At 37.4% G+C, this 13,625-nt stretch overlaps 1 protein-coding gene across 23 annotated transcripts in view; it reads left to right on the top strand.

Moving 5' to 3' along the window:
* DLG2 (discs large MAGUK scaffold protein 2) overlaps nt 1–13,625 on the top strand; it is a 995,087-nt gene that overhangs the window by 779,655 nt on the left and 201,807 nt on the right. For all 23 annotated transcript variants that reach the window (XM_039378618.1, XM_039378625.1, XM_039378621.1 and 20 more), the window contains one exon: nt 11,924–12,026. In XM_039378618.1, the coding sequence (XP_039234552.1) occupies nt 11,924–12,026 (103 nt within the window). The remainder of the gene's footprint in view (nt 1–11,923; nt 12,027–13,625) is intronic.

Genomic DNA, 13,625 nt, shown 5'->3' with positions numbered 1-13,625 from the left:
CTTTGCTCATGCTGGGAAGCACAGAGTCCTTTAGGCCCCCTCTGTAGCTAATGGAAAGATGTAGCCACTTCTGAGTACAACTTACCTTGCCCTAAAGTAGACATTTTACATGGGTCAGATGACTATTTTGCGGTAAAAATTTATATTTCTTTTCACTGGTTATAGAGAATTTGACATGATTCCCTTCATTAAAATAGATTCTGTCCAAACTGACCAAACATTCATGAATCTTTTTGGTGGAGAATATGGAAAAAAGAAGTGTAGATCAGATAATCTCAAATTTTATTCTAACCGGTTAGGAAGAACAGCCTAAAAATAGGAGAATGAAACAATGAAACACAACTTGCCTTTGAGTAACAGTATAATGTAGTGGCAAAGTTTATGATTTTTGTGCTGAAAGGAAATGAGGGAGTAACATGAACTTCAAAAGCAGTTTGCTCTGCATTCACAGTGGTGAAACTCAAGTAATCAAAAAGTGAAAAAGTAATTGAAAAACTTAAAGCTGATTTAATCACTGTGACTATAACAACCCAGGTCCTGAAAATGTATGTTAGGTAAAATTTGGGGAAAATTTAGTAGGACAAGATGTAAAGTGGATTGTAAGTTTCAGGAATTAGAAAAGGTAGCATGAAAATGTTTGATGAAAACAGAAAAATAAGCAATGAATTAATTTTGCAAAGAGTTGGAAGAAAGACTATTTAAAAGTGTGACCGTGAAAGTTCAAACCTTCAATGCATTTTTTTTTGTTTTGTCTTTAAAAAAAGATGGATCCACTATCATCCAATTAGGGCAGTTATGAGGAACTGGGGAAAAGTCTTTAGAGTGGACTAAGGCAAAACCAAATAAAAACTTAAACAAATTCGCTATTGAAGACAGTCCTTGTATACTTATGGAATGCAGACCATTCATAATTTTATTCAAGAACTGAAGGAATATTTGGGAGTATAGAGAAGTTTGCCCAATTTTCCGGGAAAGCCTCCAGGAGAAATAATCAATCTATTTGCAAATACTTAGAAAACAGAAGGAGAAGTAATAATCCCAACGAAGTTTGCAAGAATAAATAGTAAAATATAATTTTCCTTCTGAAAGAACAGCAGCCACGGGGCTGGAGAAGAAGCCATAAATGTCATTTTACCACAAACTTTCTGCCCCTGTAAGCTGCCCATCAACATTTTCATACAAATTCCCCAAAAACACAGAGAAAACTAGAGAAAAGCAAAGATGTTCTAGCGGCAGGATCTCATGGGAAGATCTAGGGCACACCAGCTGGTTAATACAAGTTTAGACATTGCTGACAACATTGGGAATTCTCAGATTTGAGGATGTTAGAAATGGTAATAGTTCTCTCAGAAACCTCAACCTTTTTATGTTTATATGGGATCATCTGGGTGCACAGTGCTCTCTGCCTTTAGACATAAACTTAGTTTCACCTCTTAAAATGCATGCAGACATATGTTCAGTACATAATGAACCAAAAACATTTCACAAAACTGAATCACTTATGAAGCTTCCCTGTACAAGAGGAGATGTTTAGAGGTACAGAAGGCCACTGGACACCCAATGAAGAGAAGCTGAGTGCAAACACAAATTTATGCTTTTGAAAACCCTCTCTTTTTTATATTTAAAGAAATGGGTCTTTAAAAAAAACCAAAGTCTCTTTTCCCATGAAGCATTGGAGTTTAGGACTTATGTCAGGAAAGCCCTAGCATCCTACTTGACAGTAAAAATCCATTTTAATGAACTATATCCATGTTAACACTATCATCTGGAAATACTCACCCTTGGAAAAGGGACCTGTTAGGAAACTGGTTTTCAATGTTACTGGTAAACATACATGATCTGATGGCTAGAAGTGGAACTTAGACATATTCAGCCCTCAAATATGATGCACTTATTTTGTAATCAGGGCAACTGGTTTTCATTGCCATAGAAGCTCACAGACTTGCCACTTTATAACTTCAAAATCAAACAGATTACTTTCAAAAATACAAGCTTAATGGAGCTTCTAGGGAAAAAAAATTACCACTGCATGTTCTGGAATTCTGTATACGTTGGTGAGTAGAGCTTCCTTTTGTCTCATTAATCTAGAAATTTGTCTTCCAGATGGATTTCTCTCTCCCCACCACCCTCACCCCTATTTTTCTGCAATCCATAACATAACATAACAATTGCCTTGATTCAGTAACTGGTTCCTAAATTAACGATCAGAAGTTAATAAATTATAAATTATAATAATCAGAAAATAAATTATACTAGCAGTTCTCATAAATAGGATATGTCTTTTTTTGCCCAAAAATGCTAGCTATCAGACCTGTCAGTTCTGTGTCATGCAAAGCTAGTAAATTGGCCTAGACTAAGGGGATGCATATTTTTGCTGTGATGAAATCATCAGTTGTCTCTAAAACATTCATTTTACAATTGCCTAAGTGAGTAGAAATGATCTGATGCCAGACTGCTTGCTCTTCACTCCTTATAGTTTAAAGAGGAATTTACACTGAGTTTAAACATTCTGACTTGGCAAATTTTGGTTTAACACTGTCAAACAGAATTATGTCACATCTGATACACTGAAGACTTGGAATGAGCTTTACACCCCTCAGTGTTGCCTTACTGCCAGCCTCAAAACGAAAAATTGAAAGCCAAACTGCTACTGCTGGACGAAGTGGCTACAATCTCTGAGCTTTATTCATTCAGAGATTTGCTCCAGGCTGGACCTTTGCCTTGTACTCAAATAAACTAGACTCCAGGAATCATTCTGCTCTACTACCCAGTCAGTTTTGGGTTTCTGAGTGATTAAAAAAATTATCATATGACATGAGCTGCAAAGCACTAGAAATTGACCATCCATTAAATAGGATATTGGAGGGATATCTGCAATAATCTGCTGGAGGAGAATTTCGAGATCCCTTGGAAAAAAATATAAGATAGATATGCCCTGTATCTGAACAAGCAAACCACCAGAACAATACCAAAAGCAAAATCACTTAAAGAATACAAAAGCTATTTCCTTTCCACTGTTTATAAAAAGCATGGTTTATTTGAGAGTGCAGAACATTGTCTATTCAAAGTATCTGTGTCATATAATCCTTATCTACAGAGCCACAAATAAACTATGAAGGTTGTGATTCAAGGAGTTTAAATACAAAATGTGAGCTCTGAACACTTTCTTTATCTAGAGCTGAAGATTCCAGTAAGTCACAGGGTCACAGAATCAGAGAATATGCTGAGTTGAAAGGGACCCACGAGAATCATGCAGTCCAACTCCTGGCCCTGCATAGAACCCTTCCCAAGAGTCTCACCATGTGCCTGAGAGTATCATTCAAATGCTTCTTGAACTCTGTCAGGCTTGGTGCTGTGATCACTTCCCTGGGGAGTTCCAGTGCCCACCCACCCTCTGGGTGAAGAACCTTTTCCTAATATCAAACCTAAACCTCCTCTAACACAACTTCAGGCCATATCCTTGGGTCCTGTCACTGGTCACCACAGAGAAGAGATCAGTGTCTGGCCCTCCTCCTCCTTTCATGAGGAAGGTGTAGACTGGGATGAGGTCTCCCCTCAGTCTCCTCTTCTCCAGGCTGAACAGACCAAGTGACCTAAGTTCCTCCTCATACAGTTTTCCCTCAAGGTCCCTCACCATGGTTGTTGCCTTCCTTTGGATGCTCTCTAATAGGTTAATATCTTTCTTGTATTGTAGTGCCCAAAATTGCACACAATGTTCAAGGGAGGCCTCACCAGTGCAGAGCAGAGCGGGACAATCCCCTCTGTTGACCAGCTGGTGATGCTTTGCCTGATGCCCCCCAGGACACAATTGCCCCTCCTGGCTGCCAGGGCACTGCTGACTCATATTCAACTTACTCTTGACCAGGACCCCAAGTCCCTTTCCGTGGCACTGCTTTCCAGCATCTCATTCCCCAGTCTGTACGTACATCCTGGGTTGCCTGAAGTTCTAGTTTCAGAGCTTCATACCTGATGTAGAAGGTGCCACTGCTACTTATCCGATTCTGAGGAGGAGGAACCATTCTCCCGGTATGTGCAGTGACCAGCGTCCAGCCTTCATCTTTAACAGACCCTTGACTAATGGTCCTTTGACTAATTACCCAGCAGGGTTCTGAGTCCACCTGCTTCTCCATTACAAGAGTCTTGAGACTGTATCATCTCCAAAAATAATCGATCTTTCTCTTGCTCGTTTGCTTGAATGCTATGTAGCCTCTTCACTTTTTCCCACAGCTCCTTTACCTGGTGACACAGCTCTCAGTCTACTTTCAGCCATATTCATTGTCTCACGGCCCCTGGGTTGAATTCAGTATAGATTTGGCATGGCACAAACCGTGGCCATCTCACCTCTCACAGGCCACAACATCATATTCTCTGGATGTGGAAATATGTAAAAACCTATCAAGCAGAGATCAAGGCAGGGATGTCAGTTTTTGAATTCACCACTAACTCAGTGCTCGGGTTCAGATTAACCACCAATGTCCTTCTGTCTCTAAGCAGCCTCTGAAATTGTTTTACCTTTTTATTTCAGTTCCCGAGTACCCATTGTTTATTGACTTCAGCTGAAATTAAGTTCTTATCATCTCTGAGGTATAAAGAACTTGTTAAAATGGAAACCTTTACCTCATTTCAGAATTAGGAGAATTTCAATCGTTACTTTTGCTTATACCATCCTTTGAAATTCAAATGTGAAGCAAGAACCCTGCAGTATTATGAGCAAAACTGAACAATGCTGGTTTAGCCATATCCATACACTGGAAGGAAAAATACCTTTTAGAGCTGTGTGAAACCAAGGTATATGAAATAAATGCTACTAATAGGGAACTGTCTAAATTGCTCCAGATGAGAACAGGAGACAAGGAAATCCAAATGCTGAAAACAGAATTAGGGAGGAAGAGAAATATTTCAAAAAGGCAGGAAAGTAAATGGAAGTAACAGTCATGTAAAGTAAAAGCTGTAGGAGAGAGGAGGGACAGTTAGGTATTTTATCAATTCTGAGGAGGAAGAGAGCAGGAACTGCAAAGGAGATGGAATATATGAAGGCTTGAAAAAATGACACTGTCATGAGATACATGAAATTAGATGGTACCAGAAATATAGTGTTGTTTGAGTGACCATGCAGGAGAAGGGAAGATAAAAAAGCAGCAATTAGATTTTAATTTAAGAGCTAATTATGACCTCTCCATTTTAACAATAATGAATATTCTTACTTACTAAGTATTTTTTTTGATGGATGAGTGTTTCATATATGAAACTAATGAAAAATAATATTTATATTTATTTTAAAATTAGTTAATAAATACTGGTCTTGATTATTAGTGAGTACACTACTCCAGTAGGTATTTTTCATTGGTAATACTAGTTGGCTTTATATGCAAAAAGTACATGTGCCTCTGTCTAGACTTTAGCATTTAGTAATGTGACAAAATGCCATTGATCACCTTGTAGTTGCTGGATCACATCCAGTTCAAGATGGTAGTTGAACAAGCTCATAGCTATTTAGTGACCCAAATGAAATAAGTTTCATGTACATTCAGTGAGCCTATGTGTCCTTTTCAAAAGCTGTCATTTATTTCTTAAACTAGTTTTATTTATTAAAGGTAGTTTTAAGAAATTCTGATGGAACTGAGGGGAAATGTCTCTTAAGCTGTCACTGCAGTGAACTCTTCAGGGAAATTATTTCAGTCTCAAAGTTTGTTAATCTGGCTTCATTCACAAAAGCTACAATTACATGGGAAGCAGATCTTGTATCAGAAGAGTTTCTGTACAGTTTCTGTAAGTCTTTGCCTATGGTTAAAGGCTTAATAGGTACCATTTGGAATGATTCATGTGGTCTGGTGAGTCGTAAAACTTGTTGGTTCCTACTGTAAATGAGAGTGTGTGCAAGACACATCTTCGATAACATAATATTTTCTTTCTGCTTCAAAACTACTTTGATACCTCTTTCTTTTGGTTTAGCTGCCTTATTAAAGTTCCTGGCAGTAAAAGGCATGATGTAGGTTGTACCCCCACAGTGGTTCTTGTTTTCCACACAGAGAAGACTTTGCCTCTAGAACATCCAGCTCATCGGAGCATAAAGACCAGCTTACTAGAGGCAAAAATCATAACTCTAAGGTAGCCAGACAAGGAAAATTGAAAAGGTCACTGAAATTGCTGGCCCATGAAAAGAGAGAATGAGGATGCTGGGTATGGAGAAGAGCAGATAAGCCACGACACTGTGTTTTCAGTGGAGTTCAGAATGAGAAAACTGCTTTGCTTCTGTGTGCTGCAGTTCTAACAGTTCTAACGAACCAGAAGAAAGGGTAGGCACAGAACAGATCAGGATAAGTGAGAAAAGTGAGAGAAAAGCAATAAAGCAAGCCCGAAAATTTAACAGAAGCTAAACTGGAGAGTGAAGACTCTAGTCCCCTGTGCATTTCCCCTTTCTTTCAATTTCTAAACACTTTCTTCAGCAGCAAGGCTCTCCCATATTGGCATTTCCGCCTGCTGGGTGCCACCCCCACAGATATGTCCTGGAGTGTCCATGGCACGGAGTCTGCCCTACTTCCACAGCAGCACCAGGCAGAGCCTTGGCCTCAGGTTGGATGTGTGGCCTTTGTTTTGCACAAAGCTGGTCTGTCTTAGCCGAAGAAGATCGTTGCTCAAGGGCTGTACTTTGGCAACATGCCCTTGTTTCTTAGAATTATTGTACTTTTTGGTGGACTGTATCAGTTGTCAAGAGCTGTGTGGACTGTTGTGTAGAATGATTATGCCACCTGCTTGTGAGGAAGGTCTTCCTCAGACATGTCCAGGGGAGATCATCCCTAATGTCCATTTTTCCAGTGTTCCCTGTCTTGCTGGAAGACCATGCTTTCATCACCTAGGGGTTGATACTCTGTATTCCATTTCCAATGACCAAGCAGGACTGCTGGAGAACATGGCTCAGCTTTCCTCTCATCTCTTATTAATATGCTTGAGAATACTCAAGTTGATGGGCAAAGTTAAGGCAGATAAATAGTGTTCTTTGTATCTTCTCTTAATGAAAACTGTGGGAATTCTGGTGGTAAATGGTTGTATTTATTCAGACTTCTGTTTGCGTTTTCAAGTGCCAAAAGCTCTTATTTTATGAGTTCAACAAATAAAAGAATTTAGACACAATTTGAAAACTCTGCTCTATAGTTTGTTCCAGGGTAAGACAATACGTTTTCTTCACCATTTAATTTATTGTATAAAAGCATCATCCTATTTCAGTGACAACTGAAAGAATAAATGAAAAGAAATCCTTTATGTTTCCTCCCCAGGGAAGGGAGATGTTTTTCCTTCCTTTTCCAAATCAACAAGACATTCCAAGTGTTCATTTAATCACTGTACAACCACAAAATAAGGTGGATTGAATACAGAAGTTGCTAAATAAACCAAATTATTCTGCTACCCTCTATTTGACCTACATACAAATCATGCTCATGTTCCAATGGAAGACAATTAGACTGTAGCAAATCCATTTAGGATACAACTAATTTGTGCTAGTATAGGCTACTCAAATATTTTAAAGGAAATATAACTCTTCCAATTTTAGAAAAGTTTGATCTATGCAAAAGTAAATCTTATCTTTCATTTCAACTGTGGTTCAGTATAACTGAAGTAGGTCATGCTTTATTTTGAGTCAATGAATACAAAGGCAATTAGTGCAATTACTGTGAACTACAGTTGCGTCTTTCTCTCCATCTTAGTTTAGTTTTGACTGTATTTTTCAACTGCAGTCTTCTATTGCGGCTCTTCTCTTTGTTTGTAAGCTTTGGAACTCCTTTTTGCCACAGCATGCAGAAGAGACAGACATCTGTATAAGCTGCAGGCTCTTCTTATTTCCATTATGTCAAATTTATTTTGAAGTTAAGCATCAGAAATTGTGCAGTCAAGTTCATTCTGGGCCAGAACATCAGGGCTGTGCACTCAAGCTCAGAACAGCTACTTTGCTTATTGTATAATCCTTCTTAAGGGAAGTGAGCCCATTTATAATAGGAAAAAAAAAAAGGAAAAAAAAACCAAAAAACAAACAAACAAAAAAAAACCAACAAACAGCAACAAAAAACCCCCCACCTTTGATATATATTAAACTCTTCTGTCCACACTTGCAACTTTTTCTGTAGGTTTTTTTTTACGTCCTTTTATTGATTATTCATAATATAAATTATCTTAAATTAATTGACTGTAGTAATTGAAATCAGATTTAACAATTTGCAGTGAAATAATATCACTGCACACATTATTATAGGACACTATAATAAGACATTGGTTTGGAGGAAGAGGCAAGACAGAGTATTATTTGTTTTATTCTTTGAGAATTCTTGTTCATTTTGCTCCAATGGTAAAAATTTGATTAAAACATATAAATTAATGGTGCATTTCATCAAGATTTAATGTTGCTACATGAATATGCTTTTAAATATTGGGAAAAGATACCCAGAAATCAAGATAGCATCCACTCTTCTTGTTCTTTACAAAGTCAGAGTACATTATAAGTAATTTCTAAATTTAACACCTATTATTCTACAGTGAGAATCTGTCACTGTTGGTGAGCAAAATAACATGTAAACAGACTTCTGCATACCTATTTGGCAATGATTATTTGAGTTTTTTCTTCAGCTCTGCATCTTCAAGAGAGAGATCACTGTTTTGACAACCTAATGTAGTCAGGTCATTTATCTGTTCGATATTACTTAATCTGGTTTGTCTAGCTTGGTTATCATCTAGATAAAACTTGCAAAAGATAGAATTTATGTGTTATTTTTCTCTCTGACATTTCTTTTCTTGCTTTTTTGATTTCAGCCACTCAGATCTGTAAGTCCTCCTCAAGTGTCCATCCCCATGTCCCAACAGAAAAGTGAAATTAATTTCAGAGAAGTTCATTCACTACAATGTGTTGTGTTTGCACCTTAGGCAATCATTTCATCTAGAACAAAGGTGCTAAGGGCAGAAAGTAGCCAGCTGCTATTTCAGGGGCTTCTTGTTTTTCTGTGGAAAAGTGAAAAATGTTTATGTAACAACTTCAGTGAAATTCCTGTCTTATATTTATAGTCTTGATGCATTATTAGAATTTTACTTATTAGCTCACATATACATAGAACTATTGTTTCTCAGAGGAGAAGGAGAATAAGCATGTGATTTCCTTATTCTTTCATACATCGTCACCTTTTATCTATGGAGAGATAATTGGCATGTATTAATGATTTTTAAAGCTTCTGTACTATTAACACAACTCTTACAGACCACAGTGTTTCCCTACATTGCTTAAGAAAGGTTTGTGTTCTGAAGTCTTCAAGCTTAAGCCTAAACAAAATTAATCTTTTTTTTTCTTGGAACTTTCTAATGCTGTCTGGGTGACATCACCTATATACATCTCCCAAACCCAGGAGATGGGAGGGGGGCTCAGGAACTCAGGAGTGTTCTTTAAGCTTTTCTTCTTCTTTCTTGGGACTCTCTCAAACTCCAGTTACGAATGGGAAAAGCACATAGATAAAAACTAAGCTCTCTATTAAAGGAAAGGTTCCATGGCTTCAAAATTTTCTTATTCAGAGACACGGAATCAAGGTTGATGTTTCCTTTATGGCATGATATAGACACCGTGTTTCCTAAATTTAAGGATTCTGTTCAAACTTCCACAAAACTGTGAATATAGTGCTGAGTTACTGAGTAATTGTAGTGCTGGTACATCTGTGCCCAATGCAGTGCAGTATCAAGTGTCATAGCACCATCACTGAGTAAAAATAGGGCACAGCACCTTTTTTTCCACAGCAGTAGCCTAAACTATGTTCCTTTCAGGAAACTGGTATTCTCCACAGAGGTTGCAAACTACATTCTAATTGACATAATCTCCCTCTTTAGGTATTTTCACTGTTGTACATAAAAATAGATTTTATGACTACGAAAGCTCTGATTGTCTTCTTTGTTCTTTTAGAATTCACTTAATTATTGCCCTCTAAGGGGCTACATTCCTTGAATGAATTTCAGTGAGTTTTTCCCAGGGGTTTATGTGCACAACTTTGATGAAAGCTTTTGAATGTTTGGCTCTTTTTTTTTGAAGTTTCCTCCAGCCACTGAAACAGCCATTGCTTTCAAACATGGAGATGGAACAACTGAGGACTCTTGTGTATAGACAAATTATGATGTTTATTATATTATATTTGCCCTACGCTTAGAATTTCTATGTACAGTCAACAGTTCTACAATATCAGATCTGCTGCTGGATCTGCTGCTTAATTGCCTGGGTTCAATATTATTGCTAACACAAATTAGTTTTTCTAAGAGTAATGGTCTAAATGTCTTTCACATACGAGTAAGGACTAGATTTTGTCATGCAAATATGCAGGAAACTTTTTGTGATGAGGGTGGTGAGACACTGGCACAGGTTACCCAGTGTTGGATGCCCCATGCCTGGAAACATTTAAGGTCAGATTGGTGGGGGATCTGAGCAGCATGATTTAGTTTAAGATGTCCCTGCTCGTAACGGAGGGCCTTTAAAGAACCCAAACTATTCTATGACTCTTGTGATTCTATGGTAAATAATAATTGTGTTCCCAAAACATCACATTCTCTTAAATATGAAGAAAGAATCAAATTAAGATGGGCCAGTTTCTAAGTGTTATGGATCAAAATGAATGTATTCATAGCAGAGTTCATACCTGTTATTTGTAAAGTTCTATGGAATCAGATTTATTTTTGTAAGCCTTAAAAAGTTGTTAAAATTTAAATAAAATAAACCCCATGTTTTCAATATAGGCTTAGCCATCTTCTGACAGTAGTTGATAGATACGAATAGTTGTAATATTTTGGGTCTTGTGTTTTGATGTGTTTGCCTGTTAAATCTTTGGCATGGTTCGCTTTCCTTCCTTGACCTTTATTTCCTTTCTTTTTTTCTTTTCTTGAACAAACAGAAATGGATTTCTGTCCTGCTGAGTTTGTCACATGTCAAAAGTTTCCTGTTCTTCACTAAAACATTATGAAGCGGAAACCTGTAGAAGTGAGAGGAAGGACAGATAAATACATAAATAAATAAATACATAAATAAATAAAGGAAATCTCACACACTTCAGTATAGCCAGACAGTAACATTCTCAGTGGAAAGCAAGATTCAAGTTATTGGAGCAGTTAATAATTCTGTATATGAATTCTATCTCTTCCTTGGGATACTGCTGACAAAACATATAACATCACAAATACAAATCAGAGTTCTGAAACTGCACCCGAGTTTTAGGGGTGTATTACCTACTTTGTTCTACTTTGTTCCACTTCCATTGCTTATTCAGCAAAAAATTATTAGGAAAACAGAACCCTATCTGTGAATGTTGAACAGGCAGTTTTGGGGAAGCTGTATCTGATAACTTTATTGCTCTCATGTGCAAGATATGGGGATATTTCTAGGCAATAGTAGGAGCAGTTGCATTAACAGAAAATAGTAGATGGCATTTTTACTCTGAAAGTTCTCCAACCAGCAGCTTTTGTTAGACAAGCTCTATATACCTCCAGGTTTCCCTGATGCTACTGACTGGGCTTGCAGAGTTTGGCTGAAGGAGCGATTTCCTTGCTCGCAGTATTCTACAGTGTCCTTCAAGCACCACGGAAAATTTATCTTTTGAACTTGTATGCTAAATGATATTGATTGATGAAGAGATAACAAAAAATATTAACTCAGTGGAACAGGAAACCCCCAAAAATAGTGGTCAAAGAATATGCATGGATAAGCATAATGAAACTATGGTGTGTATGGTACTAGTGCATATCTTCATGGGCAGTCATAGGTAATATCCTCTCAGCATTTGTGATTTTGTACTTTTGCTGTTGCATCTGGGCGATCTGGCCTTTACATCTGCTAGATATTTACAGAAAAACCCCACTTCTGTCTTTCTGTCTAATGTTGAACTACTCAGACCTGTTTTTTTCCTTGCATCTGTAGGTGAACGGTATTGATCTTCGAGGTGCTACCCACGAGCAGGCTGCAGCTGCGCTCAAAGGAGCCGGGCAGACGGTAACAATCATAGCACAATACCAGCCAGAGGGTAAGTAAAATAACAGACTTAAAGACATATGGTAAAAGAGAAATGCTTTGAAGCCACTCATTTAACAGGATGAGGCTGTTGTAGAGAGTGAGTTTCCCAGCTATCATCAGCAGTCGTCTGGAATGAAAATTAATGTGACAATTCTGTCCAAAGGAAATAGAATTATTTTTGTCACAAACTTGGCTTTTAGGAGTATTTTATGCAACTATAAGAGCTATCTTTAAATGTGGATATAATAAGACAATAATCAACACTTGTTAATTATTCTCGTTAGTGCTTATTTTATGTTCTCTTCTATTCTCCTCCTGGAGACAGGTAGTGCAAAAGATAGTTTAAGAAAGAACAGAAACACAAGGTACCAGGACATTAATTCTATTCTGACTGAAGCAAAAGATAAATGATTCCTGCAGAATGTAGAGAGCTTCCCACTATTACTTTCGGATGACAGTTTCCTTGTACGTTCAGGGCAATTATATCTGGATAACAAGTACTTATTAGAGAAAATGACAGCTTTCTAAATAAAAGCATCAACAGGAAATTGAGCAAAATGTCAATTACTTAAGGTGGGATGTATCTCATCCAAATTTTCCTGTCTAATATTTAGCTTTCTAGTGGTCAAGCTAGTTTTAGTGGAAAGAAGTAGTCACTGATTGATTTGGAGTCCAGATTTAAAGGGTAGAACTCCTTCTTACTGTCCATGAGCAGTGACTCAAATGACTCTCTGAGGTTCTCAAGGAATTTGTGAGATGAATATTACTTTCTGATGGGAACTAAAGATGGTTTTCCTCTGCAGTCATTGTTACTTTGGAAGTCTTGCCAGATTAATTCAGCAAGTACAAGTATCTGTGAAAACTTGCTGGCGTCGTGTTATCGGTTTACAGTAAAAAATTCTAGCTCAATTCACAAGTCCTGCTATGACCTGTTAACATAAACTGTTGATTCTGCCTGATTGTGCCCACCCTAGGACACATGTAGGCCTCAGGTGAAACAATAACTCTAGTAACATGCTCATCCAGTCAGGTTTCTTTCAGGGAAGGTGAATTAGTACTGCCAGAATTTATCCCATATAATACTTTCTTTTGTTTCTCTGGATCATGATGATAGCACAAAATGAGAAAAACAGCTGCTATTTTAGTCAAATGTACAATTGTGCTTTGGATCTGGAATCGAGCATCCATTTAGTAGTTTATCTGCACTTGAGTCACCAAACAGAATAAATTAGGCAATACTAAGAAATGCACAGATAAGAGCAAATGAAATTTAAAGTGTCTATCTTTATTTCAATAAATTTAACATATTAATATCAAAATGCTTAAGTAACAATCAGAGTTATTTCAAAGAAAAAGTATTGAAAAGCAATTCCATTACAGATAGCTATCGGCACTGGATTCTCAATGAAACCATGTTCCTATTAGTTCCAGCAGTCTTGTTTGCTGTCTGGTGATTTTATACTGCAATTATCACCATGGTGTCTGAGCACTTGTAGCTATCACTGGCATTTCACAGTTGTTCTATGATATTGTTAATACACAAAAAAGTACAGTGCTTGACAGCTTTTTCCCATTATAATTGAACTTTTAGTAGACATACTTTTACCCT

The sequence above is a fragment of the Pipra filicauda genome, unplaced genomic scaffold, assembly GCF_003945595.2.
Source record: "Pipra filicauda isolate LSUMZ 115617 unplaced genomic scaffold, ASM394559v2 scaffold141_size4267151_pilon, whole genome shotgun sequence".
NCBI classification, from domain to species: Eukaryota; Metazoa; Chordata; class Aves; order Passeriformes; family Pipridae; genus Pipra; species Pipra filicauda.
Note: the sequence above shows the minus strand (reverse complement) of the source record. Positions and strands in the feature narration are given on the sequence as shown.